The sequence below is a fragment of the Dasypus novemcinctus genome, chromosome 9 (assembly GCF_030445035.2).
Source record: "Dasypus novemcinctus isolate mDasNov1 chromosome 9, mDasNov1.1.hap2, whole genome shotgun sequence".
Classification (NCBI taxonomy): Eukaryota; Metazoa; Chordata; class Mammalia; order Cingulata; family Dasypodidae; genus Dasypus; species Dasypus novemcinctus.
In genome coordinates this window covers 95,108,058-95,135,924 of record NC_080681.1, presented here as the reverse complement: position 1 = coordinate 95,135,924, position 27,867 = coordinate 95,108,058, and the positions used below count along the sequence as shown (strand labels likewise).

The 27,867-nt window shown below is 45.6% G+C and overlaps 2 protein-coding genes and 1 non-coding gene across 14 annotated transcripts; all 3 read right to left on the bottom strand.

The window, feature by feature from the left end:
• Nucleotides 1–1,929: 1,929 nt before the first annotated feature.
• LOC101444791 (uncharacterized) lies at nucleotides 1,930–10,819 on the bottom strand. Its single transcript, XM_058303842.2, has 12 exons — nucleotides 10,780–10,819; nucleotides 10,446–10,523; nucleotides 9,677–9,775; nucleotides 9,158–9,231; nucleotides 8,494–8,537; nucleotides 8,015–8,042; nucleotides 7,497–7,559; nucleotides 4,934–5,015; nucleotides 4,342–4,442; nucleotides 3,110–3,183; nucleotides 2,431–2,581; nucleotides 1,930–2,053 (listed from the first exon to the last, which is right to left on the bottom strand). Exons 1-11 carry the CDS (start codon nucleotides 10,808–10,810, stop codon nucleotides 2,482–2,484), a joined length of 774 nt encoding a protein of 257 aa, XP_058159825.1. The 5' UTR covers nucleotides 10,811–10,819; the 3' UTR covers nucleotides 1,930–2,053; nucleotides 2,431–2,481.
• A 1,003-nt stretch (nucleotides 10,820–11,822) lies between these two features.
• PABPC4 (poly(A) binding protein cytoplasmic 4) lies at nucleotides 11,823–27,387 on the bottom strand. 12 transcript variants are annotated; one of them, XM_058303837.2, is made up of 16 exons: nucleotides 26,095–27,387; nucleotides 23,246–23,439; nucleotides 22,382–22,497; nucleotides 21,046–21,185; nucleotides 20,653–20,747; nucleotides 19,881–20,018; nucleotides 19,170–19,265; nucleotides 16,690–16,962; nucleotides 16,264–16,351; nucleotides 16,048–16,119; nucleotides 15,423–15,509; nucleotides 15,201–15,328; nucleotides 13,766–13,859; nucleotides 13,517–13,647; nucleotides 13,184–13,243; nucleotides 11,823–12,130 (listed from the first exon to the last, which is right to left on the bottom strand). In XM_058303837.2, exons 1-16 carry the CDS (start codon nucleotides 26,285–26,287, stop codon nucleotides 12,113–12,115), a joined length of 1,923 nt encoding a protein of 640 aa, XP_058159820.1. In that variant the 5' UTR covers nucleotides 26,288–27,387; the 3' UTR covers nucleotides 11,823–12,112. The 12 variants fall into 12 exon arrangements, with proteins under 12 accessions (XP_058159820.1, XP_058159816.1, XP_058159813.1 ...); XM_058303833.2 differs by having other exon boundaries at nucleotides 16,000–16,119; nucleotides 26,095–27,383; XM_058303830.2 differs by having other exon boundaries at nucleotides 13,141–13,243; nucleotides 16,000–16,119; nucleotides 26,095–27,369.
• Nucleotides 18,767–18,901, bottom strand: LOC111762362 (small nucleolar RNA SNORA55). The gene has a single exon (XR_002795488.1). It is a non-coding gene; the product is annotated as a small nucleolar RNA SNORA55 (small nucleolar RNA).
• Nucleotides 27,388–27,867: the final 480 nt, after the last annotated feature.

Here is a 27,867-nt window from a genome sequence, read left to right as displayed (position 1 = left end):
GTGGGAGGATGGGGGGTGTGGGGAGTGGGGTACATGGGAACCTCTTTTATTTTTTAATGTAATATTTTGTATGATCCATGGTGTCTTAAAAAAAAAAAAGATAATTTAAAAATTTAAAAATTTAAAAAAAAAGAACTAAGCAGGGAGAAACAACAACAAAATAAAGTCACTACTGATTATATAGGGGAAAAAAAAAGGCAGTGATCACCAGAGGTAATGAGGGGATAGAGAGGAAGAATATGTGTAACATGGGGTATTTTGGGGATATTTAGATTGTTCTGAATGTTACTGCAATAACACATACAAGTCATTATACATTTTTGTCAAAACAAATAAAATTGTGCAGTGCAAAGTGTAAAAAACAAAAAACAAAAAACATCAACTTAGTGAGCTAATGTGGCTCAGTGGTTAAGCACCAGTTTCCTACATATGAGTCCCCAGGTTCAATCCCCAGCTCCCATTATCTCAAAAAAAAAAAAAAAAAAAAAAACACACAATTTTTTTTGAGGAAATAATAGCTGAAAATTTCCCAACTCTCAGAAGAGAAATGAACTTAAGGGAGCTGAGGAGGCTCAAGTGAATGAATGCCTCTCTCCCACATGGGAGGTCCCAGGTTCGGTTCCTGGTGCCAAGCAGACAGCAAAACAATGAGGTCGGGGGAATAAAAATAAATCTTTTTAAAAAAAAAGAAATGAACTTACATGTCCAAGAAATGTAGCACACCTCAATCAGAATAAATCTGAATAGAACTACTCCAAGACACATACTACGTAGAATGACAAATATTAAAAAGAGAAAATTCTGAGAGCAGCAAGGGACACAATCATCCAAAGATGAAAACAACTCAGGTGTCCATTAACCAATGGATGGGTTAACAAACTGTGGTATATATACAGAATGGAATATTATGCAACTTAAGAAGAAATGAAATCGGGAAGCATATGATAACATGGATGAACCTGGAGGACATTGAGTGAAGCAAGCCAGACACAAAAGGACAAATACTATATGCCTGTGGTATTATTAACTAAATACACTGTGTAAACTAATAGAGTTAATAACTAGAATATAAGCCACCAGAAAACAGAATGAGGTTTAGAGAATGGAAAGCTGAGATATACCCTGTGCAGAACTGGTAATAAGGTTGTTTGTTAATATTTGGAAATTAATAGAAAAGGTGGAAACACAACTTAGTATTTCTAATTAGCAGTGCTATTATATGGGTATGACAGTGGCTGAAAGGGAAAGTATAAGGTCATGATATCGCCACAAGGAAAGCTAAGAAATGTAATACAAAGGACTGCAGAGCATAGTAAAACCCCATGTGAAATATGAACATGGGTAATATTGCATATATGACTGGTTTTCTTTGAAAACTGAACAAATGTATGTTAATTTTATAAGATGTTAATAGGCAAAAACAAACAAAAACAGCATTATGCTAACTGAAAGAAATAAGACACAAAGTACTATATATTGTATGATTCCATTTACATAAAAATGTAAATATAAATCAATTTATAAAGATGGAATTAGATTAGTGGTTATATAGTGCTAGGGAAAGAAAGAGGGACTGAGAGGTGACTGCTAAGGGATATAGAGTTTTTCTTTTTGGAGTAATGAAACTGTTCCAAAGTTTTTTGTGGTGATGAATGCACAACACTGTGATTATACTAAAAGTTATTGATTGTATACTTTGAATGGACTGTAGAGTTTGTGAAGATATCTGAATAAAATTGCTTTAAAATAAACAAACAAAGGCTGAAAAAAAATGCCTGCTCAGCCTCAGTTATTATTAGATGCGGGATCTGAGATGCCTCAGAATGACTCAGGAAGAAACAATGTCAAGGGCCCAGGTGCCCAGGCAGCTTCCTCCTCAGCCAGTTCAGCCACCAGCTTCTACTGTCCTGACCAAGGAGCCCTGCTCACCTGCTGTCATGGGAACGATGTCTGAACGCAGAACCATCCGGATGCAGCCGGCCGGCTTGTTCCCAATCTTGATGTCCACGTACACCTGAGGATTCGACCAGGCCTTTTTGGCTGTGGGCTCTCCCTAAATACAGGAGAAGTGCTGGTTATACAGAACTCCGACTGGCGAGGATTCTTCTGAACATGCACCCAGAACACAACTCCAGTGAGCAAGCTGGGACCGCCTTTCTGTGAAGAGGAGCATGGTGCTGACCGGGAAGTCCTGGGGTCCTGACAGGGCCACAGGGGGCAGGGGCTATGGCCATAGTGCCCAGCTGGGCACCTAGGGACAAGGCACCTCAGCACTATCCAAATTGAGCCCCCCCTCCACAGGCACACTGTCTGGTCAAGCTGGCCCTCTCAGACATGACACCTTGCTTCTCCCTGCAGTCACAGAACTACACTTTCTGGCCCACAACACACAAGTTTCATCATCTTCAAACCCCAGTTTAAGCTCCTCACCTTCTGGACACCATCTCCTTCTATGCTTAGCCCACCATATTCATAGGTTGGCTACAATGGAAGCAAGGAGGGCAGTTCTCCTGCTTGGACCTGATGCTCAGAAGACAATGGAGGAGACTGGAGTCTTGCTTTGTGCTCCAAGTGGAAAAGACTGATGGGCAGATAAAGGAAACAATTAATACAAACTCTCCCATTTGTTTAATGGAGAAAAATCTACTGTCCTTTACCTCTTTTGTAGTTTGGATAATAGTTCAACTTACATATATCAAAATACCAGGCCAAATACCAGGATCATAAAGTATGTAGATTTACCTTCTGCCCTTACGGAATTGGCTGTCTGGAGAGGGCGAGGATAGCCACAAGCGTGAAAGGCAGCACAGATTCTACAGCTACACAGCCTGGTTCAAATCTCAACTCCTCTACTTAACAGCTCTTCACTGGGTAACTGATATAACCTAGTTGTGCCCTAGTTTCCTCATCTACATGTAGGAATAATAATAATAATACTTATCTCAAAGGATTATTATTAGAATATTTGTAAAGCACTTAGAACAGTGTCTGGCATTATGTTAGCAATATTTAAACATCTGCTAAATAATTACTTCAATATAATACAGTAAATGCTAGGACAGAGATCAGAGGAGCTCAGAGGCCATCAGAGCACAGAAGGGACACTTACCTCACTCTGCTGGAAGAAACAGAAAAGTTTCTTGGAGGTGGTATCTGAGTTGAGTTAGGAAAAATCAGTAGGGCCTAGCAGATAAAATAAGGAGGACAGGGCATTTTAGACAGAGGAGCTGCTTATGCAAAAACAGAGATTTATAGAGAACTACAAACCTTTGTTTCTTAAAGTATAAAATAGGGATAAAACATACAGCAGACAAAACATGGAGAGCCCATGTACCCTTCTGACAGAGTCTGGACTCAATTCTATAGACGAACAGAGCCCCTGGAATGCTTGAGAAGAGTGATAGAGTCAGATCTATACTTTAGAAAGCTCCCTCTGGCTAAGAAGAGGAAGAGAGCAGGCTGGAGTAGGGAGGTCAGTTAGGTAAGCTACTTGCTGATAGGGTCTAAGCCAAGTCAATGGTGGCAGAAACAGGAGAGGAGATATCCAGGAAGATTTAACAGATAAAATTAGCAGGATATGGCAATGCATGAGTTATGAATTATGACAAGTGGTCTCAGAAGGCACTGAGGTTCTGGCTAGGATGACTGTGGAAGATGACAGAATTAACTAAGATTAGACACTGAAGGACCAGGAGGAAAGAAGGTGAGGAAATCCATTGGGATATGTTTTGTTTTTTATGGTGCCTTGAGATACTCAGGCAAAAATATGTGACGCTCAGAAGACAGGTTGGGGCTAGGGCTACAAACTGGGAAATCATCAGCACCTGTGTGCTTATCATCTCTGACAGGATAAACAGACTGAAACTGCACAAGTCAAGTGTGGAGAGAGAGCAGCTGAGGGCTAAGCAGGAACTCAGAGAAGCACCACTGTTCAGAGGGTGGACAGAGATGAAGGAGCCCCCAAATTCCCCTGAGAAGCAAAGTTCAGAGTGGTGTACTGAAAAGCAGGAGAAAGTGCCAGGGTGGGGAGAGCTTGAACCTGTAAACAGACTGAGGGGAAGGTGCTTCTATCTTATCCTGCCTCCCTGAAATCAAGGTAGGCAAAGGAAGTCAGTGAGTCTGGTATCAGAGTTTTCAGTGGGAAAAGACAGCAGGATGGTGGAGGAAGGTGTTCTTTCTCCTCAGGTGTCCCTCTCATTCCAAAGTGATCACTAACTGACACCCAAGCACACACAAGACACTTCTTGCCTAAAGCCCCACATGGACAAGAAACCCAAAGCGTGTCTGTTCAATTCTCCACCACCACCCACATCAAAAGTGTCCTGGGTAAAAGTTGCTCACCTCCTGGGTTTCTGCTTTGGGAGGCTGCAACCATTCTTCCTCTTTATTCTCTTCAAGAGTCTTCCCAGAAAACTTCTTCAACCAGTCATCATCGGAAAAAACTGAAAGGAAAGAATCAAACAAATGTTAAGAAATTCAAGCTTTTAGTCAATTACTAAATAGCTATGTCTAGTTCCCTGCCACTTTGATTAGCAAAGTGGAGCATGCTATGTGGCCCTCAGAGTCAGAAATTCCCTCTTGGGAGACTCCCAAAGGCAAGGAGAGTTCTAACTAGGTAATGTCAGCCCTTAACAGAGAATGAGGAGGCGGAGGGACTAAGCCAAGTCAAAAGGGGAGTCCCAGCCCTTAGCAAGGTTTAAGTAGGATTGTTATTGTTAATGTCCATGTCCAAAATCAAGGCTCTCACAGGAGACAATGCCTCTAGCTTTGCCAAGTATCTCAAAGTCTTTACTGCTATAGAGGTGCTGCACATGACTCTCTACTATGAGCCACTCTCCATTCTTACACATTTTATCACCGCTACAAGAAGTGAGATGGGCCTAAAAATGCAACAGAGACCAAAGATGGGGACTCTGTGGCTATTTCCACTCACCTGGTCTGGAAGAACCTTCCTTAATTCTCATTGGTTTGGCCAAATTGACACGAATTGTCCACCCAAAGAGCTCAGACTCATTCTGAAAAGAATGAAATACAATTTCAGTTGCTTACTAGGTTAGAAGAACATCTAACAACCTTCCATTTACTTCAAGAAGTCTAAGACCTGCTCATGATTAATTCCAAGCCCAGGACGTGCACCCCACAATAGCAAGCTAAGTACAAAGCTAACCACAAAGAAGTCTTTGAGTCACTGTGCACTTCCTTTCTTTCAAAACCTGCAAGGAAAAAGACCTGTACTGGCATGATTTTTGGATCAGCATTCAGATCTCTCTAATTATAAGGGTAAATGCTATTATTAAGTACCTAAGGCCCACCTTAAAAACAAGATCAGCTTTGAAATGGAGACAATATCACTGACTATTGAGGGACAAGTTTGATGACAGAATAACAAAGAACATGGAATGAAGTGTTGGAATACATTATCATTCATGAATAGTTGGTACTTATCGGAAATGGTAAGTCATCGATTTTTTAAAAGTTTAAGTCTTTTTATGAAAACTGAAAAAAATATATGAAAGAAAAGTCTTTGAATAAGATTCAAGTTATAATCAAGTACTAAATATAATTCCAGCAATTAAAAAAATAAGTATTACTATGAAAAGACATCCTTATTTTATAATTTCATATTTAGTCAAGCAGATTATAAAGATAAAAAAAAAAGGAGAGCAATTGAGTGCAGATATCACTCAAGCTGTTGAGTGTCTGCTTCCCACACAGGGCCCAGGGTTTGGTCCCTAGTGCTTCCTTAAAAACAAATAAAAACAACGAAAAACTCAACTCAGGGGAGCCAATGTGGCTCTGTGGTTGAGTGCTGGGTTCCCAAATACCAGGTTCTGGGTTTAATCCCAAGACCTTAAAAAAAAAAAAAAAGAGGACATAAACATTCTAGGGCTCTGTGGTAGGCAAAATAATGTCTCCCCTCCCCACCAAAGGTTTCTACCTCCTACTCCCCAGAACATGTGACTACGTTATATTTCATGGCAAGAGGGAATCAAGGTTGCAGACAGAATTAATATTTGTCAGACAGCTGACCTTAAAATAGGACTATCCTGGATTAGCCCACTGAAAAAACAAGAGTCCTCTAAATGTGGAAAAGAAAGGCAGAAAAGTTAGTTTCAGAGTGATACAGTGGGAAAAACTCAACCAGCCACAAGATAAGGAATACAGGCAGCTTCCAGGAGCTGGAAAAGAAAAGGAAATGGATTTTTCCCTAGAGCCTGCTGACACCTTGATTTTGCCTAGAGAGACCCACTTTAGACTGCTGATCTCTAAGAACTGTAAGAAAATAAAGTGGTGTTGCTTTAAGCCACGAAGTTTGTGGTAATTTGTTAAAGCAGTAATAAAAAAATCATTTTGCCAACAATTTCTCAAGGATATTCAGATCACTATCTTTTGAAGAAACCCTTATAAATTTCCTCTTCCTCCATTAATAATTGGTCCAACTCTATGACAGCCTCACTTTTCAATGACTGTTTTTGACTAGAATCAACTATAGCAGTTCTCCATAATCACTTTCAAAAACCTCATGAAACCCTACCCAGCTTGCAAGATTTACAATTATACTTCGCAATGTGCTTATGCTCAATTTGCAGTTTTGCAGTACACTGTCCTAAACTAGGGGTCAGCAAACTTATTATAAAGGGATAGACAGTAAATAGTTCAGGCTTTGCAGGCCACAAACAGTCCCTGCTGCATATTCTTCTTCACAACCCTGTAAAAATGTAAAAAAGTCTATTTAAAAATAAAAGTGGGAAGTGGACTTGGCCCAGCAGATAGGGTGTCCGTCTACCATATGGGAGGTCCGCGGTTCAAACCCCGGGCCTCTTTGACCTATGTGGAGCTGGCCCACGCACAGTGCTGATGCACGCCAAGGAGTGCTGTGCCACTCAGGGGTGTCCCCACATAGGGGAGCCCCATGTGCAAGGAGTGTGCCCCGTAAGGAAAGCCGCCCAGTGCGAAAGAAAGTGCAGCCTGCCCAGGAATGGCACCGCACACATGGAGAGCTGACACACAAGATGACACAACAAAAAAGAAACAACAGATTCCCGTGCCACTGACAACAGAAGCGGACAAAGAAGAACACACAGCAAATGGACACAGAGAGCAGACAACGGGGGCCTGGAAGTGGGGAAGGGGAGAGAAATAAATTAAAAATAAATAAATGAATAAATCTTAAAAAAAAAGAAAGTGCTTAAAATAAAAAAAAATAATAATAAAATAAAAATAAAAGTAAAAAAATATTTAGCTCACAAGCCACACAAAAACAGGCTGCAGGGAGCGGATGTGGCTCAAGCAGTTGAGTCCCCACCTATCACATGGGTGGGGGGGAGGGTCCCAGGTTCGGTTCCCAGGACCTCCTGGAAAAGGCGAGCTGGCTCTAAAGGACAGGCGCAGTGAGCTGACACAACAAGATGACTCAACAAAGAGATACAAAGAGGAAAGACGATGAGAGATACAACAAACCAGGGAGCTGAGGTGGTTCAAGTGATCGAGCGTACCTCTCTTCCACATGGGAGTCCAAGGTTTGGTTCCCAAAGCCTCCTAAAGAGAAGACAAACTGACTACAAGCACAAACAACGAGATGGGGGGGGGGGGGACAAATAAATAAAATAAACCTTTAGAAAACAAAAAACAAAAAACCAACTCATCCAATCCCCAACATCCTAAAAAAACACAACCACCACAACCACCACCACCAAAAAACAGGCTACAGGATGATTTGGCCCCTGGCCACAGTTTTCCAACCCGTTATAGATACAAAACAACCAGGGAGAGACTGACCAACAAAAATGGTTGGGATTTATGCTAATGTTAAGTGGGAAGGGGTTGTCTGAAAGAGAGTTAATTTTTTAAGCGGCCAGGTTCATTGTGAATATTTTCAAATCAAGACAACTTTTATTTTCTCTATAACTTTGAAACTGTGGAAACTGGAAAGCCAATATGTGGAGGAAGGTCCAGCGCACTATAAAGTAGCACCAAGTAACAGTTTCAGTCAAAAACAAACTCTCAGCCATACCAATGTTGTTGATAGCAGCTGCAGCACCCTGCCAAAAGAATATAAAGAAAAAGTTCATGCCTGCATTTCAAGTCCTCCTGTAGTTAATGTCCAAATAAAAATTCAGTAGTACAAGCACAGGAAAAAAGACATTTTTCCTTCTTGCCTACCTAGATTATATTTAACAAAGAGCATGTACTTACTAATTGTCTGTTAAAGCTGGGGGTGTAAGGACTTGCACTCTGGTTACAGAAAGGGGATATATATACGGAACAGGAACTAGTAATACTAGGCTAGAGGGCTCAGGGCTCTGCAGGAACCCTGAGGATGGAGGATCTTTCCTCTAAATCTGACTAAATGGGAGTTTCTTTCAATCAGTACTCCCTCTCTGCAACTGCCACTATCATGCCTAGAAACCCATTCAAAGGGAGTATAACACCTGTTGTAACCAGTAATAATAAATGACACCGGTTAAATACTAAACAAGGAAAATTCCTCACCTCTGCCAATTCAAACTCAACAAAGACAAATCCTCGGTGCTTTTCTATAAAAACAGAAAGGAATTGTTAATACATGGGGCGATAAAAAAGAAACACGTCACATCCAGATGCCATTTAGAAAGCAAAAATCTAAATTTTAGATTTTTCTTGGTTTATTCAACAAGTTTTCCAGAAATACTAGTCACTTTTCATTTTTAAATATAGCTAAGTAATGAACTAGTTTTAAACTCTGATGTATCTAATGCTGCCACTATGGAATTTAAACCTAAAGTTATTCTTATAAGTATTTTGTTAATTTTTATTTACAGAACAAAGAGAAAAAGTTGTTTATCAATTATTCATTCCAACTGAGCAACTACTGTGTATAGAGCTCTGACCTCTCTAATGAGTGAGGTGAATATTAAAGAGAGCACAGCCTTTGTCCTCAGGAAAAAGCTAACTTAGTTGTGGGAAACCAAGAGCAATAGGAGATACCAGCTTACATAACTCAGAGGTAGAAGGGTCTAACAAACCAGTCTTACCATTTTATTTAAGATTTGAAAAAGTGAAGTCTCACACAAAGTCAGTGGCAGAGCTGGAGTCTAAAACTCCAATCTTAGAAAATAGCAAAGGATCAAATAAAAACTTGCACCATAACTTTGATACCAAATGAAGGGAAACTCACCCAGGTGAACAGAAACCAAGGCTCCACTGCTAGGACTGAACTTCCCTGTTCCTCTCTGCTATTTAACAGCACAGCTGTAAATGAGGGAGATCTGGTATGGTCAGGAAGTACAGGACATCATAGAAATTCTGCTGCCCAATGGGTGGTATGAAATAACACCGAGACCTTTAAAGATATTTCTAAGATTATCTTCCTATTGAAGATACTCTTACTATATAGTTTTTATGTTAAATGAACAGAAATTAAAGCCTCCAAAGGGTTCCAATGTGAAGACCCCTCAGATTCGACAGTGTCCCTCTCTGAATTTCAGCCCATAGGTACATCACCATCCTGGTCTTGCAGGTCTCAGAACATTCCTTTTGCATTACCAGTTATCTGTCACGTTGACCTAGAGAATCATCCTCCTGAACATCATTATATCCCAGTCATATATATAGAACACACATGGCTTAAAATTTTTCCCCAAGTTCTTTTCCTGGCAACAGGAATCTGAAAGTGAGAAACACTGAAAGTACTCACCTGTTTCATAATCCAGTGGAATCTGAATATCTGTGATGTCTCCGAAAGGAAGAAAAGCAGCATGAAGAACTTTGAAATCCACCTCCTCTGCCAGGCCACCTGCAAAGAAACCAAGTGCCTTCAAAACCAATGTCCTCCATACTACCAGCACAGCTGCTACAGCACCCTGTTAGCATGACAGCCTCAGGGAGAAAAATAGGGAGGGGTTCCTTCAGTCTTTTGGGTACATGAGTGTACTTGTGAGGTACACTCCTCTCCCTACCCTTCTTCAGACCTCATCTAGCCCCTGGTTACTGTGACAGCTTCCTAAATGGACTCGCTGCTTCCAGTTTCTCTCTCCTCTACAGTCACCATTCTGGGATCACCAGAATGATCCCAAGGTGCATATCTGACTACATTACTTCCCTAATATTCTTCAAAAAAAACCTGACTGCCCACAGGATAAAATTCCAATTCCTTAGCATGGCACACTGACCTTTACAACCTGGAACCTGCCCACCTCCCCAGCCCCTTTTGTCCTTGCTCCCTTAACAGGAACTATTTGCCTCTAAAGCCAGGCTACTGGGCACCTCTGGGTTTTTGCTCTTTCTGATCTCCATCTTGCTCCCACCTTGGTTGTCTAGCTGACTCCTGATCCTAAACCCAGCTCTGGTCTCACTGCTTCCAGGAAGTTTGCCCTTACTTCTCCGGATGGCGTGATTATTCCCCCAAACCGCTATCCCTGCTTTCCTCATCACTGTCCATCTTACGGTCCCACCACAACGCTCACCAACCGGTGCTGAGGCTGTTTCCATAATTGTCCGGCTATTCTGGAAACTCCTTCCTCTACTGGGCCAGGGCTGCGGGGCTGGCGGAATAAATGGGGGCGAGGGTTTGAGATACTGTCTGAGACCCCCAAAAGAGACCCTACCGCCTCTCTGGGTTCAGGGTCACAACGGGAAGGGCCTCTGGGCAGCGTTAGGATCAGCTCAGCCATTAGTTACGTCGCGGGCGCCGCTCACAGGCTGACAGGAGCCTGGCTGGCCAGCCCTCCTGCCGCTAGAACTCCTTTTCAGCGTTAACTCCACCAGCAAAGACCCCGTCTAGCTCCTACGCCTCCTCACCCACATGGAGAACACTCCCGGTGGTGGCCATCTTGCCCTCGCCCCCCGGCTCTTCCGCCGGAAGCCGATGCTCAGTCCCCGCCCCCCAGCCCAGCCGCCCCACCCCCGGCCGCCGGTGCGTACACGGATTCGCTCGCGCCGATGCCACCTGCACAGCCCATGCCCAGTAGATCTTAATTGGGGGTAGCGAGGCCAAATGAAAACCTAACCACATTAACCAAAAATTCATAGGGAGACAAAAGATGGAGCCGTTAGGAAATAAGGGCACATACTTTTGACTGGGCCTTGAGGGCCTCGGAGATGTTATTCAAGATGGGACCTTGTAGGAAAGGGGAAGCCTGCCAGGGGAGGCTGAGAGAGCAGTCCAAGGAAAGGGACTGCATGGGTCCGGGCGGCCTGGCATACTCACGGAGAGAAAGCATGGTTGGAGGGCAAATGTGGCAGCCAGGTTAGTAAGGTGGGTACTGCCTGCTGGCCAGCTTATTGCAACTTTGATTAAAGGAATCATACAACACTTAAATCTTACTGTTGCTGCGAAGGTCTATCTCCTGATCTTTTCCTCCCCACTGCCACAGGAAACCCTGGTTACTTCTGAGAAACGTTCTACTGACCTCCTTCCACGATAAACCAACTGAAATAGAGGAGCCTAGACCAATCCCAACCAATGTGGTCCCAAGCAGGGGCCAACTATGAGCCCTGTTCTGCAGATGTCACCGGATGTCCTTGGGCGCTGTGCCCACAACCCCACTCTGTACCCACATCTTCCAGAACCAGACCCCAGGTCTGCTCTGACACCAGACTTCTGTTCCCTGTAAATTAGATGGGACTAATATTAAGGTCCCACCATAATAAATATGGTAGATAGATCATATTTAGTGTAGTTCTGCATACCTTGCTAACCAGAAATCAGCTGCTTATAAGAGCCAGTAAAGGTAATAAACTACACAGAAAAGTTCATTCGACCCTATTCACGTTGCTAAAATTTCTTCCAATAAATCTGGGATTTATACTGTAATCTGGAATTAACATGGGGAAGACCGAGGGAGTTTTACAGGTTTTTTTCCTTTATTGAGAAACTTAAGACTTAGGGGTACATCAAATAAAACCAATTTCTGGGGGGATAAAATCAAAATTCACAATAGAAAAAAAAGTCAACACTGGGCCATAGCAGAACCCAGAGAATATATTCGTATAATTGAAAAACTCCAGGCGCTTCATAATTGACCTTTTGATACAAAATGACCTATTAAATTTGCAATTTGTGATTCTTGGTGTTGAAGTCCATAGGACAAGGTAGGAAGTCTTCAAACCTTGAGCTGAAATCCATGAGGGATTATTTGGCTTTGGAATCCTAAAAAGAAAAGGACCAACACATATAAATACATAAAGAATTGCTTTTAGGGACAAACAATTCAATGAAATCTCTGCCTCATCATTTTGGGCAAGGTAATTCTTTATTGTGGAGGACTGACCTGTGCATTATAGATTGCTTAACAGCATCCGTGGCATCCTCTACCCACTAGAATCCTGTAACACAACCCCAGCTTTGAAAACAAAATGGGTCTGACCATTGCCAAATCTCCCCTGGGGGGGGGCGGAATGCAAAAGCACCGATAGTCAAGAACCACTGATGTAGATCAGTAGGTACTACCACACCCCACTTCTCCTGGCCACTCTGTACTCAAAGCTTCTAGTATGCTCTTGTTTAAGTTCCTAATGACAGAGGCTCTTGCAGCCCCTGATGAGGGGGGCAATGCACAGGCCACTATCAATGCCTACCTCCACACCAGTTCTTTCCCTTTGCGCCTTTGGTCCCTTCTCTCCTTTTCTATCTACAGGCACTCACCAGTTCTTGTCAGAGATCCTAGATAAGCTTCACTAATCCAAAGCCCTGCACAAAGAGGCGAAGAACCCCGAAGTCCAGAAGTGGGCTGGATCATCCCCATTAACCACATGACTCTCCACTAGTCAAGATGCTGGACGTCAAGCCCTGTCCACAGACCTCATCCAACTCAGGCCAACCCAGGGAGATGATGCTCTTAGAAATGAGGCTTTCAGATCTGGATGGGAGAAACCTTCATCTATCCATCATTATTCCAGACCAACAAGATGTGGTCACCCTCATGAAAAAAATCTGAGCAGGTGCTCATTGTGAAGGAAACAATGTCTGTTCCTTATAATTTACAGGATGCCCCCTCTTTTCTCCTTACTAACTTCAGATGGCAGATAAGGCTCAAAGGTGATAGCCTGTCCAAAGTGTCAGGGGAAGTAGCAACAGAAGCAGCACTCTAACAGTACCACCCCTTTCTAAGATGTTCATAAAACTAAACCGTTCCAGGACAGGAAAATAGCCAAACATACGGTCTTTCCTTGTCTAAGAGGTAGCAGCAGCAACAGCGCCCACCTTCTGGGCAGCTTCCTTCTTGGCATGATGAGCCTGTAGAACTGCCACAGCTTCATCCACCTGGGAGAAATCACCCGCTGGTCAGTGACATCCGAGGAGAACCCTCCACCCTCCCTATGCCCAGGAGCTGATTAGGGCCGACCAGAGCCAGCAGTGGAGATGACCTCTGGGCCTCTCCCAGTGCTGACTGCTTTCCTAGATATCCACGGAAGCAGTCCCCAGATTGCAAGCAAGGCAAGGGGAGATGGTCATGGAGGTTGCAGACCCTTCTCTTGGCCCGCCCCTCATTCTCCTGAGTGGGGCTAAGTCACCAGAGCCTGAGCTCCAGCTCACCTTGGAGCGGAGGGACTCAGGGGACTCCAGCATGTGCAGCAGCTCCGAGTTGTCGATCTCCAACAGCATCCCTGTAATCTTCCCAGCCAGGTTTGAATGCATTGTTTGGATGAGCGGGAACAAACGTTCTCCTATGGGATGGGTATTTCATAAAAAGTCAGGTCAAGTCACAGGAAAGAAGGGACACTGGTCTCCAGGGCAGTACAGGTTCTGGCCCCCTTCTGCAAGCCTACGCCATGGGTCACTCACCCAGCATCTGCTTCTGTTCCTGGGGGGGTGCAGCAGCCAGCATGGAGGCAGTCAGGGGTTCCTGGCCCTGCACATGGACTGCAGGCTGTGGTGCCTGGGAACCAGGAGAGGCAGCAGGCAGTCAACAAAGGGAAGGACACTCTTTAGCGGTCAAGAGTCTGACCATTCAACACCTGAATATCTACTCTGTGAAATATGATGTAGTTGTCCTTGCTTTCATCTCAAGGAACTAATGAGTTTGGGGACTGAGGGTTGCAGGGTGAGGAAGAGAATGATGTGACCTCATAACATAACCAATTATAATAAAAACACCATACTTATGAGAAGGGATATGAGTATAATAAAACAAGCCTACAAGGGTTTCCTGACATTTCTTTTACCCAAGGTTACCCAAGAATCAAAGCCAAGACTACAGCGAACATTCATGTGTATGACCTTTACCTGAAAATGAGGGTATTTCTTTAGAATTCTCATTAATAATCACCCTCAATTCTGACTATCAAAACATGTACAATTACAGCATATCACTTTTTCTTTTTTAAGGTTGGGGATCAAACCCAGGACCTCTTATATGGGAAACAGGCACTCAACCACCAAGTCACATGGGCTTCCCTGAGTTGGTTTGTTTGCTTGTTGTTTGTTTTTAAGAGGCACCGGGAACCAAACCCGGATCCTCCCATGTGAAAAGCAGGTGCTCAACTGCTCGACCACATCCGCTCCCATCACTTTTATTGTACCATTTACCAAATGTTTTAGGAACATCAATGTGCAATGTCAGTGCCAGCCACAGCTATGAAAGTAAAACCTTGTAGACGAAGGATACTATTATACAGCCTCAAGTTCCAGGAAATCCCAGAGAACACTGGAGCAGGGGAAGAGTTAAAGAGTATCCTGCTAAGTAGCTTATGGGCCTGATGGGTGAATGTGGGTAGCCTACTCCTCCACAGCAAGTTGCTACTGGCTCCGAAACAAACTGGCTGCATCTTGGCAACCTTTAAGGCACAGCTCCACATAAAGGAAGTACCAGCTTAGATCTGGGTCCAAACCCCTGTTTAACATTTCTAAGGCTGAACTTCTTTCTTGCCTGTACCTCAATGTACCCATCATCTTGCAGGCACCTTAGGATGTGTCAGTGTCCTAGTTCAAAGAGCTGAGCACATTTATGCCATAAAAATAAGGAGAGCCTCCTTCTATGGGCATTTCTAAGTATACTATTACTGGAAAGAACATACAGCACAACTAGGATTTTGATTACATTTTCAAGTCCCTTCTCTCCCAAAAGAACCCCCTAGGAAGGGACAATGATTAATTTACCATGCAGGGCACAGCGCTCTGACACAGCATGCAGTTTATACCTGGTGAAGGAAGCAAAGTCAGCTTTCATATTTGTGGGAATGGGGCAAAACCTTTCAGCATTCTGCTTGGCGGCCCTCACCTGCAGAGGCTGTATTGCAGGATGAGGGCTGCGGACACTGGAGGCATATTTGTATGGTGCAACAGCTCGAGGAGCAGCAGCAGCAACCGCAGCACGAGGTGCTAAGTTCTGCACAGCTGTGGGAACACCTTGGGAAATGAATAAATACAATTAAAGTCCATCAGTCTGGGCAAAGACCCGTAAAATCCCATCTTTCCCCATTCTGTGTGCATCCAATACCACCTCCAGACTGGCAGCTGTCAGTCAGCCCTTGCTGGGCGGCACCAGCCCCACCAAAGTCCATAGCCAAGCGGTCCGGGCACTCAGACCCTACAACAGACCAGCAAATGCACATCAGTGTTGGCAGCAGATGTCCAACTGGCCACGTCCCACGGAAGAAGAAATTCCAAAGCACATTCACACAACACATCACACATGGGGCCACTACTGCTACTTTGGAGGACGAGCCAACTGATAACTCTTTCCGCATCTTGGAATACAGGACATATTCTGTAAGAAAAGTTTCCTTGAATCTCCCCACCCCCCCCAGCCCCCCCGCCAAAAAAGAACAAGCTGCCTCCATAGTATCCAGCTAAGCAAGCATCCCATTTGAGTCACTGATAAACACAAAACATTTAAGTAACAATCCTCCTAGAGCTCACGTTGCCTTTCTGCACCTAAAATACCTACCTAAGCACAGAGCTGTTATAAAACCAGGACTTAAAAGACACGACAGGCCCAAACTGACCACCCCGGGCAGGGCCTAGTTGGCCTGACTCCCTCCACCCTGGGCAATGCTTCTCAAGGCCAGTTTGCTCACCGACTCTCTGAGCGGTAGTAGGGAGGCCACGAGAGGCCGGAGCATTACCAGTTGGAGCCAGATGGCGAAGCGTTGGACGAGGCCCAGACTGGCGTATAGCGCTTGGCATTCCTTGGAAGCCTGGTAAAAAGAGTAGAGCACATCACTGACGAGCAACACGGCCAGAACTTAGGCAGCACCTGGGAGGAGGCAAGTAGGCAAAGCAGGCAGGGGAAATGCAGACAGCGCTCCCCTGCGTGATCAAGTTCTTTCCCCACCACCTACCTTGAGGTCTCCCACCTTGTTGCCAGCGTGGATTAGGCCTCATCTGTGCTAACTGGTTAGGTGTGTAGTATGGAGGTCTTCCCTGAGCCTACAAGAACAAACGACACCCAAACCCTTTTAGTTTAAGGATCTGAACTTAACTAGAGCACAATCTCAGTTCACCTTACTACTAGGCCCTAGGCTAGTTATTCAGAACAGAGGCTCTCTTGACCAAAAGCTCAGGGGTCAACTAATGGGATTTGTCTTACTCTGCCTGTCATTGTGTCATTGTGTATTTGACCACCGGAAAGTCCTTCCTCATTTGGTCTTTGCTCCAGCAGTCTTAAATCCCAATATCCAAAAACCACTCTCCCCCACTACTGCAGGCTGCAGGAGCAGATGACAGCGAGCAGATTCCAAAGAGCCTTAAGCATGCAGTAGACCCACCTGTGGAACTGCCGGCACAAAGTAGCCACCAGCTGCAGGCTGAAACTGATTTAAGATGGCATTGGCAGGGAGTGCTCGCATTCCTGCCACCCGCTGCATATACTGGTTGGTAAGATGAGCCTTTCTCTCTTCCTTCCTCTGGGCCAGAGCAACATACAGTGGCTTGGAGCCTACAATGCGTCCATTCATCTCGGTAACTGCCTTGGTTGCCTCTTCAGGAGATGAGAAACAGACAAAGCCAAACCCTTTGCTTCTTCCATCCTCCAGCATCACCTACAAAACAAGACCAGCTATGTAAGAAGAAAAAGGTTTGTATATGTTGAGGAGCTGGGTGTAAGGACAGATATTCAAAAAAGACAAAAAATCTGGGTTCTATTTCTCAATAGATGTTCTCAACCTTGGCCTAGGACACACCCCTGACCACCTCTGAGGGCAGGACCTAGGCATTTTCTTTCATAAGTCCCAGGTGATTCTAAGATTCCCAGGTGCTATGACATGGTTAATGGCACTAAGATAACACTGACAGCAGTGTCAAGCAATCTGTAGAACTCATCTGCTCCAAGACCTTGCTGAACACATTTCCTAAGCTCTTTGCCGGGTCAGAATACACTTTTGAAATATCACATGTGGGAAGGAGTTACAGAACCTTCAGGTCACCAATGGATGTCACCACAAATGCAATGGGTAGCACATATATCAGGAAACAAGAGAAGTTGGGAGGCAGGCACCCTTAGATTCTAGTCCCAGCTCCACTTTTACCAAGTTGTCTGGCCTTGACAAATCACTTACATGCCCTCAATTTTCATGATACTCTTGAGCAAACAGCAACAAAGCCAAACATCCACTACTTCAGATGGTCTTTTCCCATTAGTTCACTCACTCAGGACTTCTTTCCTTACCTGAAAAAGTCACTGATTTCTCTGATCTGCCTCCCCAAACTTTTTTTTATCCTCACCTTACGGCTTGCTTGCTGTCTGCTGTGTCCATTCGCTGTGCATTCTTCTGTGTCTGCATTTTTTATTTATTCCACCCCCCTTGCAGCTTGCTTGTTGTTTGCTCTCTTGTCCATTTGCTGCACTCTTTTTTTTTTTTTTTACTTGTCTCCCTTTCGTTGCATCACCTTGCTGAGCTGGTTCTCTGTGGCATTTGCAGGCTGGTGACACTCCGCGGCGTGTGGGTGAGCCTGCCCTCACAAGGAAGCCCTGGGATGCGAACCCAGGGGCTCCCATATGGTGACGGGAGCCCAACTGATTGAGCCACAGCTACTTCCCTCCCCACACTTCTGTAGCACTATGAATACATGTGCTTGGCACCACCTTGTATCTTGGCTCACTGGCTGGGGTGTCTCCTGAAACTGAGAACATGGACTAAAGAAGTATCAGCCCAACAACTCTACCAAGTGGTAACGTAGACCAATAAGGTAGGGGAAAACAATGCAGCATCACATTCTTGAAAACGGTGCCTCTGAAACTTCCTGTGGTTCTTCTGCTCTCTTCTTGCAAATGCCAACTTGATTACTATGCTGGTAAGTAAGTAGAGACTATCTTTCACTTGTGACGAAGGAGCCAGTGAAAGGGGTGATAAGAGGGAAGGGTCAAGGAACTGAGGAAACCCTGCTGCCAACTGATAACTTTCCCTTGAACTACACTCCCAGGCTGTGAACAATTTAAGCAAAGGGCTGGGGCAGGGCCAACAAGCCTTTTACCAGCTCACTTTGGCCTCCTTTCTTTTCACCTGAAGGACTTCATGACATCTACCGTACCTTTGCTAAGGAGGTCTGCATTAGGCCATGACCCAAACTTTCAGTTGCCATCAGTTTCTCTCCATGCTCAAGTAACCAGCACTCTCTTGCTCAAGGAAATCAAATCCCTTATCATTAAAATGGGGTTTATACTTACTCAACCTGCAAACTCAGTTGATATAATTGTCAAAGAAAATCAAGCAAATGATGTATATTGCATAACATGGAAAAGCAAACTTTCTGCCCCACTTGACCTATATCTTATGAGACCAGGGTAGAAATTCCCAATGCCAGCTCCAAAGTCCTCAAAAGTAATCTCCCTTCTCAGAAAGCAGAAACTGTGGCAGAGTTGTAGAGACAGGCCTCAAGGCAAATGGAAAACAACCTGTCTGGATTTCCTCTGCTCATACTGTAGCACCATCTGTCCCCACACCAGCACAAAGCAGCAGGGAATGGGAAAGATTCAGGTGCTCTAAGGGATTGGCAGGGAGGGAATGGTCAGATTCATCTCCATACCCTACTGACTGGAACACAATACAATTAATTTAATGAAACAATTCCCCAGAGAACATTTCAGATGGGTAATTGATACAAGAGGAATTTGTTAGAATGCAGCAGTTGACACTCTCAGAAATGAGTGCAATTTAGATCCCATTCCTTCAATGAAATAATAAACGCCAATAAATCGCTAACGGATACTACATCCGCTTTCAATCTCAAAATCTTAGTATTAAAATACCTTAGCACTGGTGATTGAGCCAAAAGGAGAAAATTCTTTTCTTAACTTTTCATCATCAATGGTGTCATCCAAGTTCTTAATGTAGAGATTCACCCCCTGAAGGAGAATGAGCACTGTTAACTGTACTTCTTTATCCCATATATTCCCTAAGACAGTGGGGTTCTAAAATCTTCTCAGGCTAGATCCCAAACCTAATCAATCAAACAGAAACTCTGGGCCTAGGGCCCAGCAATCTACGATTCAACAAGACCTACAGATGTTTCAGATGCAGGCTCAAAGAGAGGAACCAATGCTCAAAGACTCTCATAGCCCCATCAATGCATCATGTTTATCATCCTCCACATCTACTCTGGCTGACCCTGTTTCCCATTCACCCAGCAGGGTTCATCTCTTCATCATACCACATAAATGGGTACTGTGCAAGTAAAAGGGACCTATACCTGTATGACCAAGAGCAATAACTGAGGGTCCCAGAACAGAGCCCCCTGAATGAACCAATTAGTCCCTTTTGTCCCTGTTCTCTAACAACTACCATAACTAGTAGTAATATCACTTTAAGCCTGATATTCCTGGAAGAGAGGGAAAGGAAGAGCACATTACAGATCCTCAAGAGAAAGCCTGCTAAACATAAAGATACCCTGCAAACTTTCACAGTAAATTCCCTGTAAGCTAGTAAATTCTCTAGTAAGCTAGACCAGGACCATCTCTCACCTGATATCGACTGATTCTCTCCTGTTTCAGCTGCTCAAATTTTCTTTTTAACTCAGCCTGCCGTTCAACTTTCTTCTGTGCACGGCCTACAAATATTACTTTCCCACTGATTTCTTTTCCATTCATCTCTTCCACAGCCTGGAGAGAAAATTAAAGTCTTTAAACCAAGATGCAGAGGCAAGGCCTTGCTCTGGAGGAGGTCCCCAAGTCCCACTAAATATTCTGAGGGAAAGAACCTTTCCTATAGGGCTAAAAAGTTCATTCCATCAAGTGTGCTAGCAAATACAAGCTTCCTCATCTGTAAATTGGGATATTTAATATTTATTGGTCCAGGTAATAGAGGGGAAAAAAGGCAGAGTTGTATAAATACAAACATGGCAGAGATGAGCCTGTTTACCACCTGGCTGTCACTAAATTTCCCAGTCTCTTGTGTGGGCACTAAGCAAGGTAAGATATGTCAAGGGCTTAGTACAATGCTTTGCCCATATGTGCTATTAGCAAATCAGCAACTCCCTGGGTCTTCGTCCCCTCACCTATGAATAGGAACAGACACCTGTCCTAGTCTTTCAACCCATAAGGCTGCACAGTTGATAGCCAAGGTTGTCAGGTATGTACCAAATGATATATTAACATGTGAACCACTCAGGAAGAGAATTCCAGAGTACAGTAACTGTGCCTCCCTTCCTAGACTTAAGACCATGCCACTTAGGCCTGGCCCCATACTCTGGGGCCACCTCCTACACATTCTTCCCAATCCTCCTGTTACTCTCACCTTATTGGCATCCTCGTGTTTTTCATAACTCACAAAGCCAAAGCCTTTGGATTTCCCACTGGGATCTCTCATCACCTTGACACTTAGGGTCTTACCTATTATCAAAACACAGAACTATTAGTAATATCATCTCTACTACAGCTTAAGGAGAAAATGCTTCTAGAAGCCCACCTAAAGCAAGCCTTTTGCTGAACCCAGATGGACTCTACAAAAGAGAAAGGTACCACGCCTGGCCTTCTAATTCTGATGAAGCAGTTGAGATGGACTTGGGGATATGACCAGGCAGGGTGAAGCCAAGAGATGAGGCCCAGAGCCTAGGTCTATATTCCTATCTACCCTGTGACCTGGTGACCGCTGATAGGGGATATGTGGGGCAGAGGACCCCTGACTCACCAAACTGACTGAACAGCTCTTTCAGACTCTCATCGTCCACCTCTTCCCCAAAGTTTTTGATATACACATTGGTGAATTCCTTGGCTTTAGCTCCAAGCTCAGCTTCCCGCTCTTTGCGAGACTTAAATCTGCCCACAAATCTGAAAAGAAACCATGAAAAACAGTGATCACCCAGAGGGGCAAAACCTAATTTCCAAGGGCCCAGAAGAATGCAAATTAAAGGCTGTCAGGAGAGGTTAAAACAAAGCAATCCCAATCCAATCTCCAAGAGAGCAAGCTCAGAGACATCCCATCTCCCCAGCAGAAAGAAAATGAGGCAGGACTTTTTTGTGAGGACCAGTCCAGGGCTCCTGGCTCAGACCAGGGCTACTCCTACCACATCACACTGCCTTCGTGAAGGAAAACTGAAGACCATGTTTTATCATTTCTGTGCATCTATGTAAATGCATAGAAAAGGTCTGGAAGGATACAAACCAAACCGTTAACAGTGGTTAATCCTGAGAGGAGTTGAGAATGTTGAAGTGAATTAAGTTACTATTTGTTGTTGTTTTTTAACTTTATTCACTTGGATATCATTTATATTTAATAGAAAAATATACTGAAATTTTAAGATCTCTTTCTAGTGATACTTAGGGAAGCACTTGATCTTTGGGCATTATCAATGCAACCCATCCCGTTTTGTTCAACACCACCAAGGACAAAAATAATTTTTTGCTTGTGAATGCCAGGACTTATCGTCCCTTCTCTGCTCAGGTGGCTTTGCTAAGTTTTCTCTCTCTCTGCTCTGCAACAACCATACCACAGCAACAAGGTTCATTATGAACAGTGTCTTCTGCAATGGATGGAGTTTTTCACTGTCACGAAAATAAGGATTACAGTGTAGCCAGCTCTGTATTGGAAGGCCACTGAGTCATAAGTTAGAAAATGGGAGACCCAGAGGGACAATTTGGCATCAACCACTAGCAAGTGACCCATGGACAAACCTGAGTCATAGCTAGACCAAAGTCACATAGCTAGTACACAGCTCCTGGTCAGTTCAGGGCCCTCTCCACTCTGCCGCTGGCTAAGACCCCCATTGCTCACAAAACCCACAGATGAATGCTATTAAGGGAGAGGCGGCAGGCAGGCCATGGCTTGGGCAGGAAGCCCACCTTGGCGAGTCAAAAGGGCTGCCCCAGCTCGGGCAGGAAGACTCACCAGCCCTGGAGTGGAGAGGTAGGAGCAGGCCACACTTGGGCCGAGAGAACCAGTAGCCGCTTTGTGTGTGCCAGTTAATACCGAGGTGGGGCCACGGCTGGCTCATGCGATGGTTGTTGCTCCAGACTGGGACACTCACACTTTGCGGTCATTGAGGAGCATGCCGTTCATCTTCTCGATGGCCTTGTCGGCAGCCTCTTGGGTCTCGAAGTGGACAAAGGCATAACCCTTAGAGCCGTTCTCATCACACACCACCTGTCAAAGACAAGGCATGCCCACCTTAGTACCACTGGCCACCTGTCTGCAGTCTCCCACTGCTGGGGTGGGGGGGTGGGGGGTAGGGGTGGGATCTCTAGCCCATCTATGGTCAAATGGCCTGCAGTGGGTAAGGTTTTTTGAAATACTTAGCGCAGAACCAGGCACCTAATATGTGCTCCATTTACAAACAGCAGCCATTATTAGGCAGCTTCTATTCCAAATAGCATTCTTATTCACTTTTATTTAGAAAACATCTAGAAATCTGGATGTAAACCACCATGCTCCATGCAGAGATGAACCATTTTCCAAGCTCACAATGAAAGCTCACACATCTAAACCACCACCATCTAACCAAAAAATGCTCCACACAAACAAGTGTGGAGAGAGAGAAGGTGATGTTATGCTTCTGCTATGATTTACTAAAGCTTCCTGGAGCCCAGAGGCACTTCTCTGGTCTTCCCCCATTTCCCAAGCAATGTCTGAGGCCTTCCAAAACTAGAAAACAGGAAGGCTATTTCAAGCTGAGGGAAGAACAAACAGAGGGACAAAAGCACCCATCTAGTTGTTCGGAGTTGTGGCCCCAGGAGATGATTTATAGGGAATTTTTAGGATTCAAAGGGATTTTCAATATTTTGAAATAATTACCGTGCCCTGTGCACAACACCAAGGCATTTTCCCATTTGGTAGTTAGCTTATTTTCAAGATTCAATAATCACTCTGCTAAAATCATTTAATCATTGTTTACCTTGCAGGACAGAATGTTTCCAAAAGCAGAAAAAGTATCATAAAGTGCCTTATTATCTATAGACTTGTCCAGGTTCTTGATGAAGACATTTCCCACACCAGATTTTCTCAAAGAAGGATCCCTCTGAGACCACATGATTCGGATTGGTTTTCCTTTAATCACATCAAAGTTCATGGTGTCCAGGGCCCGCTCAGCTGGAAGAGAAGCACAGTTTAATCAAGGACCTAAAAGCTCACCTCATACAGGTGACTACCACCCTCCCAACAACAGCCCACTCCAGGACTTTTCATGGTAACAATGCTGAAAAAAAAAAAAAAAGGCAATTAATTCTATTAAAATTAAAGAGCATCAGATTCCCCTAACAAGGTTTGTTAGTGAGAAAGTAAGTTCCAGCTGATCATTCTACCTTATGACAGGAAGTCTGGACCCCTCTCAGTCTGTATCTTTGTACTGGGTAAGCAAGATCAAGAGAGAGGATCTCAATGGCCCTGTGGCACCAAGATCAAATGATAGTATTTATCACTTATAAAGGACTTTGCAGCCTACCACCCACTGTGACTCAGGTGGGACAGTTAAAATTATCCATTTCATAGAATGAAGAAACTCTTGTTCAGGGTGGCTAAGTTGTACAGCTAGCTCAGCAACTGATAGGGGGAAATGTGATAGCAATGAATTCAGACCAGTTTCTTATATTGTCAAATTCTGTTCACAGATTCAAACAAAATAGCTTCATCTCACCAAAAAGATACTAATGGTCACACATGGAAAGGTCTGCTGCATCATCAGGACCAAAGACCAAAGCGGCAAACCTTTCTGCCTGAGTTGGACAATACCTAGTAGGTTCCTGGGTCTTCTGAGTGTGTAGGGTACTGAAACTTTAAGATGAGTTCTGTGGAAGTCCAGTATTCCCATGGCCCTGGTACTCAACCACAGTTCTCCATCCAGTGCCTTGAGACTCTTCCTTAGCTTCCCAACCAGGCCAGTGCTTGCACCCACAGGCCATTTAAAGGACCAGAAGCTAAAATATAACCATCATCTGCTAGTCAGGAGCACTTGTCTTCACTGGCAGCAAAAAGGACACCCAAATCTGGTGCCACTTTTCTCAACTTATGCTGTTATCTTACAGCAGTGACTTCACTGATGCAATATCACCCAGAAGAGGGGATTCAGACAGGGTCAGAGTGGAGGCGCATACTCCTGCTTTAAGGCATCCATTCAAGAACATTTCACTTACAAGAGAAACAAAACTTCCTAACTTCCCTTCCAGTCTCAGCTGTACAGTAGTAAGGGACTATCTTTTTTAATCCCACTCATTTCCAACACTCTCTCCCACATTCTCAGAAGGCAAGCCTGCTCAGGATGGACAGTCAGGGAAAGGGAAGATGGCACTACAGATCCAAGTCAGAAAAGATCCAGAAATTTGCTTGTGATGATCTGAGATACACACCTTGGAACCCCACTCTGTATTTCAGTCATATACAGTAAAGGAGCCCATTTCCACCCAACTCCTCTTCTATTTCAAGATAGCACTGCAAGAAGGCAAGTCGGCTTAGTCTGACAAATCTAGCTGCACTTATTTATAGCAGGGAGAGGTCCTGCAGAGGTATGTGTTGGCAGACACACTGACCAACAGCTTCTGCTATTATCTCTAAGTGACAGCAATTTTGTACAGAAGAGGTAAGAAGGCAAGCAACAGCTAATGTATATACCCCCACTCCCTCCTAAAAAAGGCAACACCCAGATACCTTCTTTGTGTTCATGTGGCCACAGAAACAGAACTCAGATCAGAGCACACTGGACTGACGGTAAGCAGTGCCTTGCTTGACACTCAGCCAAGTCCAGTTCCCTGCTCTAAGCTGCATCCTGGGCAAGTTACATTCTCTGTGCCTCATAGAGTGAGCAAAGTGTGGACAAAGTTAGGGCCTGGAGATCCTTTACCACAGAATGGCTTGTTTCTCCCAGTAAGGTCCCTGCAGTTGTTCCCTTCTAATCTGGAGTCACGTGCAGACCCTGATTGGATTTCCTCTGGCCTCACTCCTGCCTGGCCTATAGCATATTTCTTCACTGCTCCACATTAAGGCCACCACAATCAGGTGCACTGAGCACTGCACCATGAATCCCTGCTGAGCCTCCAACCTTTCACAGTCCCTTTTCCTCCATTATTCCCTTCAGATGGCAAGAGATGAGAGGCATTTTACCAGGGTAAAGTGATCTTCCCAGGTGAGAGCTACCAACCCAGTGGATTTTCAGGTAGTGCTTCCCAGGCTAACTGGCTACCACTCTCCATGGCAAAAGCTACTGGCTACACATGCAGCTCTGGTGGCGCTAACACAAGTCCCTGTTAATTTAATCCACAGAATGGTTCCCCTGGTTCCTATCTGCCCTGAAAGACCCCACAGCAACATAAAATCATAGGGACACTTAAAGCAAAGGTAGGGGTGGGGGGGGGCAGCAGTTTTGCAATCTAAAATTTTTGCAGGAAATTGTGTTTCAATCGTCCTGCCTTTTCGGCAGACCTATGAGGGGCACAAGCCCCTCCCCACCAACTAGGCAACGGTCACTAAGAGCCCAGCCCCACTCACACAATGGACTGACAGCGACTTCACTCTGATTCCCTTTTACAGTCTCCTTGGATTCCATCCCCACCTCCACCACTGATCAGCCCAAGGTCACTCGGATAGCCAGTGGGAGAAGCAAGATCGGAACTCCAGCCATCTGATGCCAGGTGCCATGTTCTGACCTCTGCCTCCAGCTCCCTAACAACTTCCGTGGCAACATGGGGACTTGACTTCCCCCACCCCGCCCCTCCTTGGGGACCCCAGGATTTTGTGGACATAGCTCCTACTCACCGTCAGCCGGCTGCTGGAAGTTGACGTAGGCATAACCCAGGGAGCGGCGGGTGATCATGTCGCGGCAGACCCGGATGGACAGCACAGGCCCCGCAGGACTGAACTTTTCGTACAGCATGGCCTCGGTGACGTCCGAGTGCAGGTCACCCACGTACAGGGAGGCCATGGGGTAGCTGCTTGCTGCAGCGTTCATCTCCCCACCCCCCACCACCCCGAGCCCCGCCAGGAGGACTTCTTAGTGGGATCACGACAGGACAAAAGAGGCTCTTCTCCGAGCCGTGGCCCGCGCCGCGGCTCACAGGTGCCAAGAGTTAAGCTTAGAGAAGCTGCGGTAGGCTCAGATACACAGGAGTTCGGAGACAGCTCGTGGGAGACTCTGCAAAACCTTAGACAAAAGACTCTCAAAAACAATATGGCCCTCCTGGGGTAGGGGGGAGTTGTAATTTTCAGCTGTCCTAGTTTGAACCTCCAAATTTCAAAAAATATGAAGACGGGATTCCCCTTCCGAGTTACACAAATTCTTCAAGAGGCAATCCAATGCGGCCCACAGCGGCCTCGGGGACACGCGTTTCTCTATAAATATAGGCCTCGGGCTCCTGGCGGTTTAAAATTACAACAGCCAGGGGGAGAGGGAAACAAAATATTCGCCGGTGCCGACTCGGCAAGCCCCAGGCGGGCGCAGCGCGCAGCCGCCTCCCACGCCGGGCTCCGGGAAGGGCAGCGCCGACACGTGGTGCGCCGGCTCCGGCGCGCGCGGGGCGAGGGCGGCAGGACGCGCCGCGGGGCCGGCGGGGCGTGCGGAGGCTGCCACGCGGCGCGTGCGGACGGGGAGGGACGCGCGGCTGGCCGGCCGGCCGGACGCACGCGCGAGGCTCGGCGCGGAGAGGCGCGTGGACGGGGGCGGCGGGCGGCGAGGAGGCACGGGCGGCTCACCACCGGACCGACAGGCGGAGACTGACGCGGGAGTGCGGCGGCGGCGGCGCGGGCAGGCCGGAAGCGTGCCAAAGTGACTTCCCCGCGGGTTCTCCGAGGAGGATTCGCTTTTTCCTTTTTTTTTTTTCTTTTTTTTAAGATTTTTAAAGCGTTTTCGGGTTTTGGCTTTTTTTTTTTTTTTTTTTTATCTTTTTCTTTTTTTTTCTTCAGGCCCCTGGACCTGAAAGCGGAGAAGGCGGTGGCGACTCGGGGCGGAGAGAGGCGGCCGCGGGAGCCACCGCTCCATTTATACCCGCCCGCCCCGGGCGCTGCTGGTCGAAGGGCGCCTCGCGACCTGGGCGCAGCCGTGCCCGCCCACTCGGCCCGGGGACCTGAGGCGGGGCGGCCACGCGAGAGCGACCCGCCGCGGCTGCGCGGCGCCACAGCGACACCTGGCGTGGGGAGGACCGCGCTGCCTCTGACCGCTCCACTCCGGCTCCTGGTAGTGGGCTTTCGGGGTCCTGGTCCCGGCCGGCTTCCAGCGGACCCGAAGACTCCCTTGTGGAAAAATATATTGCACGGGAAGCGGATGTGGCTCACGCAGTTGGGCGCCCGCCTACCACACGGTAGGTCTGGTTAGATTCTGGTGCCTCCTACGAGGAAGACAGGCACACAGCAAAAGGACACAGAGAGCAGACATCTAGGGTAAAAAAGGAGGTGGGGGAGAATACATAAATATTTAATTTATATATATATTGCAATCCCACCTCCCCCTTTAATCATCCAGGAATGTAACCCATAGATAATAACCCGCCCACTCGCATAATATTTCAAAATCAATGTAAAGGGCAAATACCGTAT

Coding starts and splice junctions, on each gene's coding strand:
- LOC101444791 (XM_058303842.2), bottom strand. CDS start 10,810: ATGGCCACCACCGGGAGTGTTCTCCATGTGG. Junction 10,524..10,779: donor CGGGAGTGTTCTCCATGTGG/GTGAGGAGGCGT, acceptor TTATTCCGCCAG/CCCCGCAGCCCTGGCCCAGT. Junction 4,443..4,933: donor GGAAGGTTCTTCCAGACCAG/GTGAGTGGAAAT, acceptor CTTTCCTTTCAG/TTTTTTCCGATGATGACTGG.
- PABPC4 (XM_058303830.2), bottom strand. CDS start 26,287: ATGAACGCTGCAGCAAGCAGCTACCCCATGGCCTCCCTGTACGTGGGT. Junction 16,352..16,689: donor TTGTGCCGGCAGTTCCACAG/GTGGGTCTACTG, acceptor TTGTTCTTGTAG/GCTCAGGGAAGACCTCCATA. Junction 13,860..15,200: donor CTGCAATACAGCCTCTGCAG/GTGAGGGCCGCC, acceptor CCTGGTTCCCAG/GCACCACAGCCTGCAGTCCA.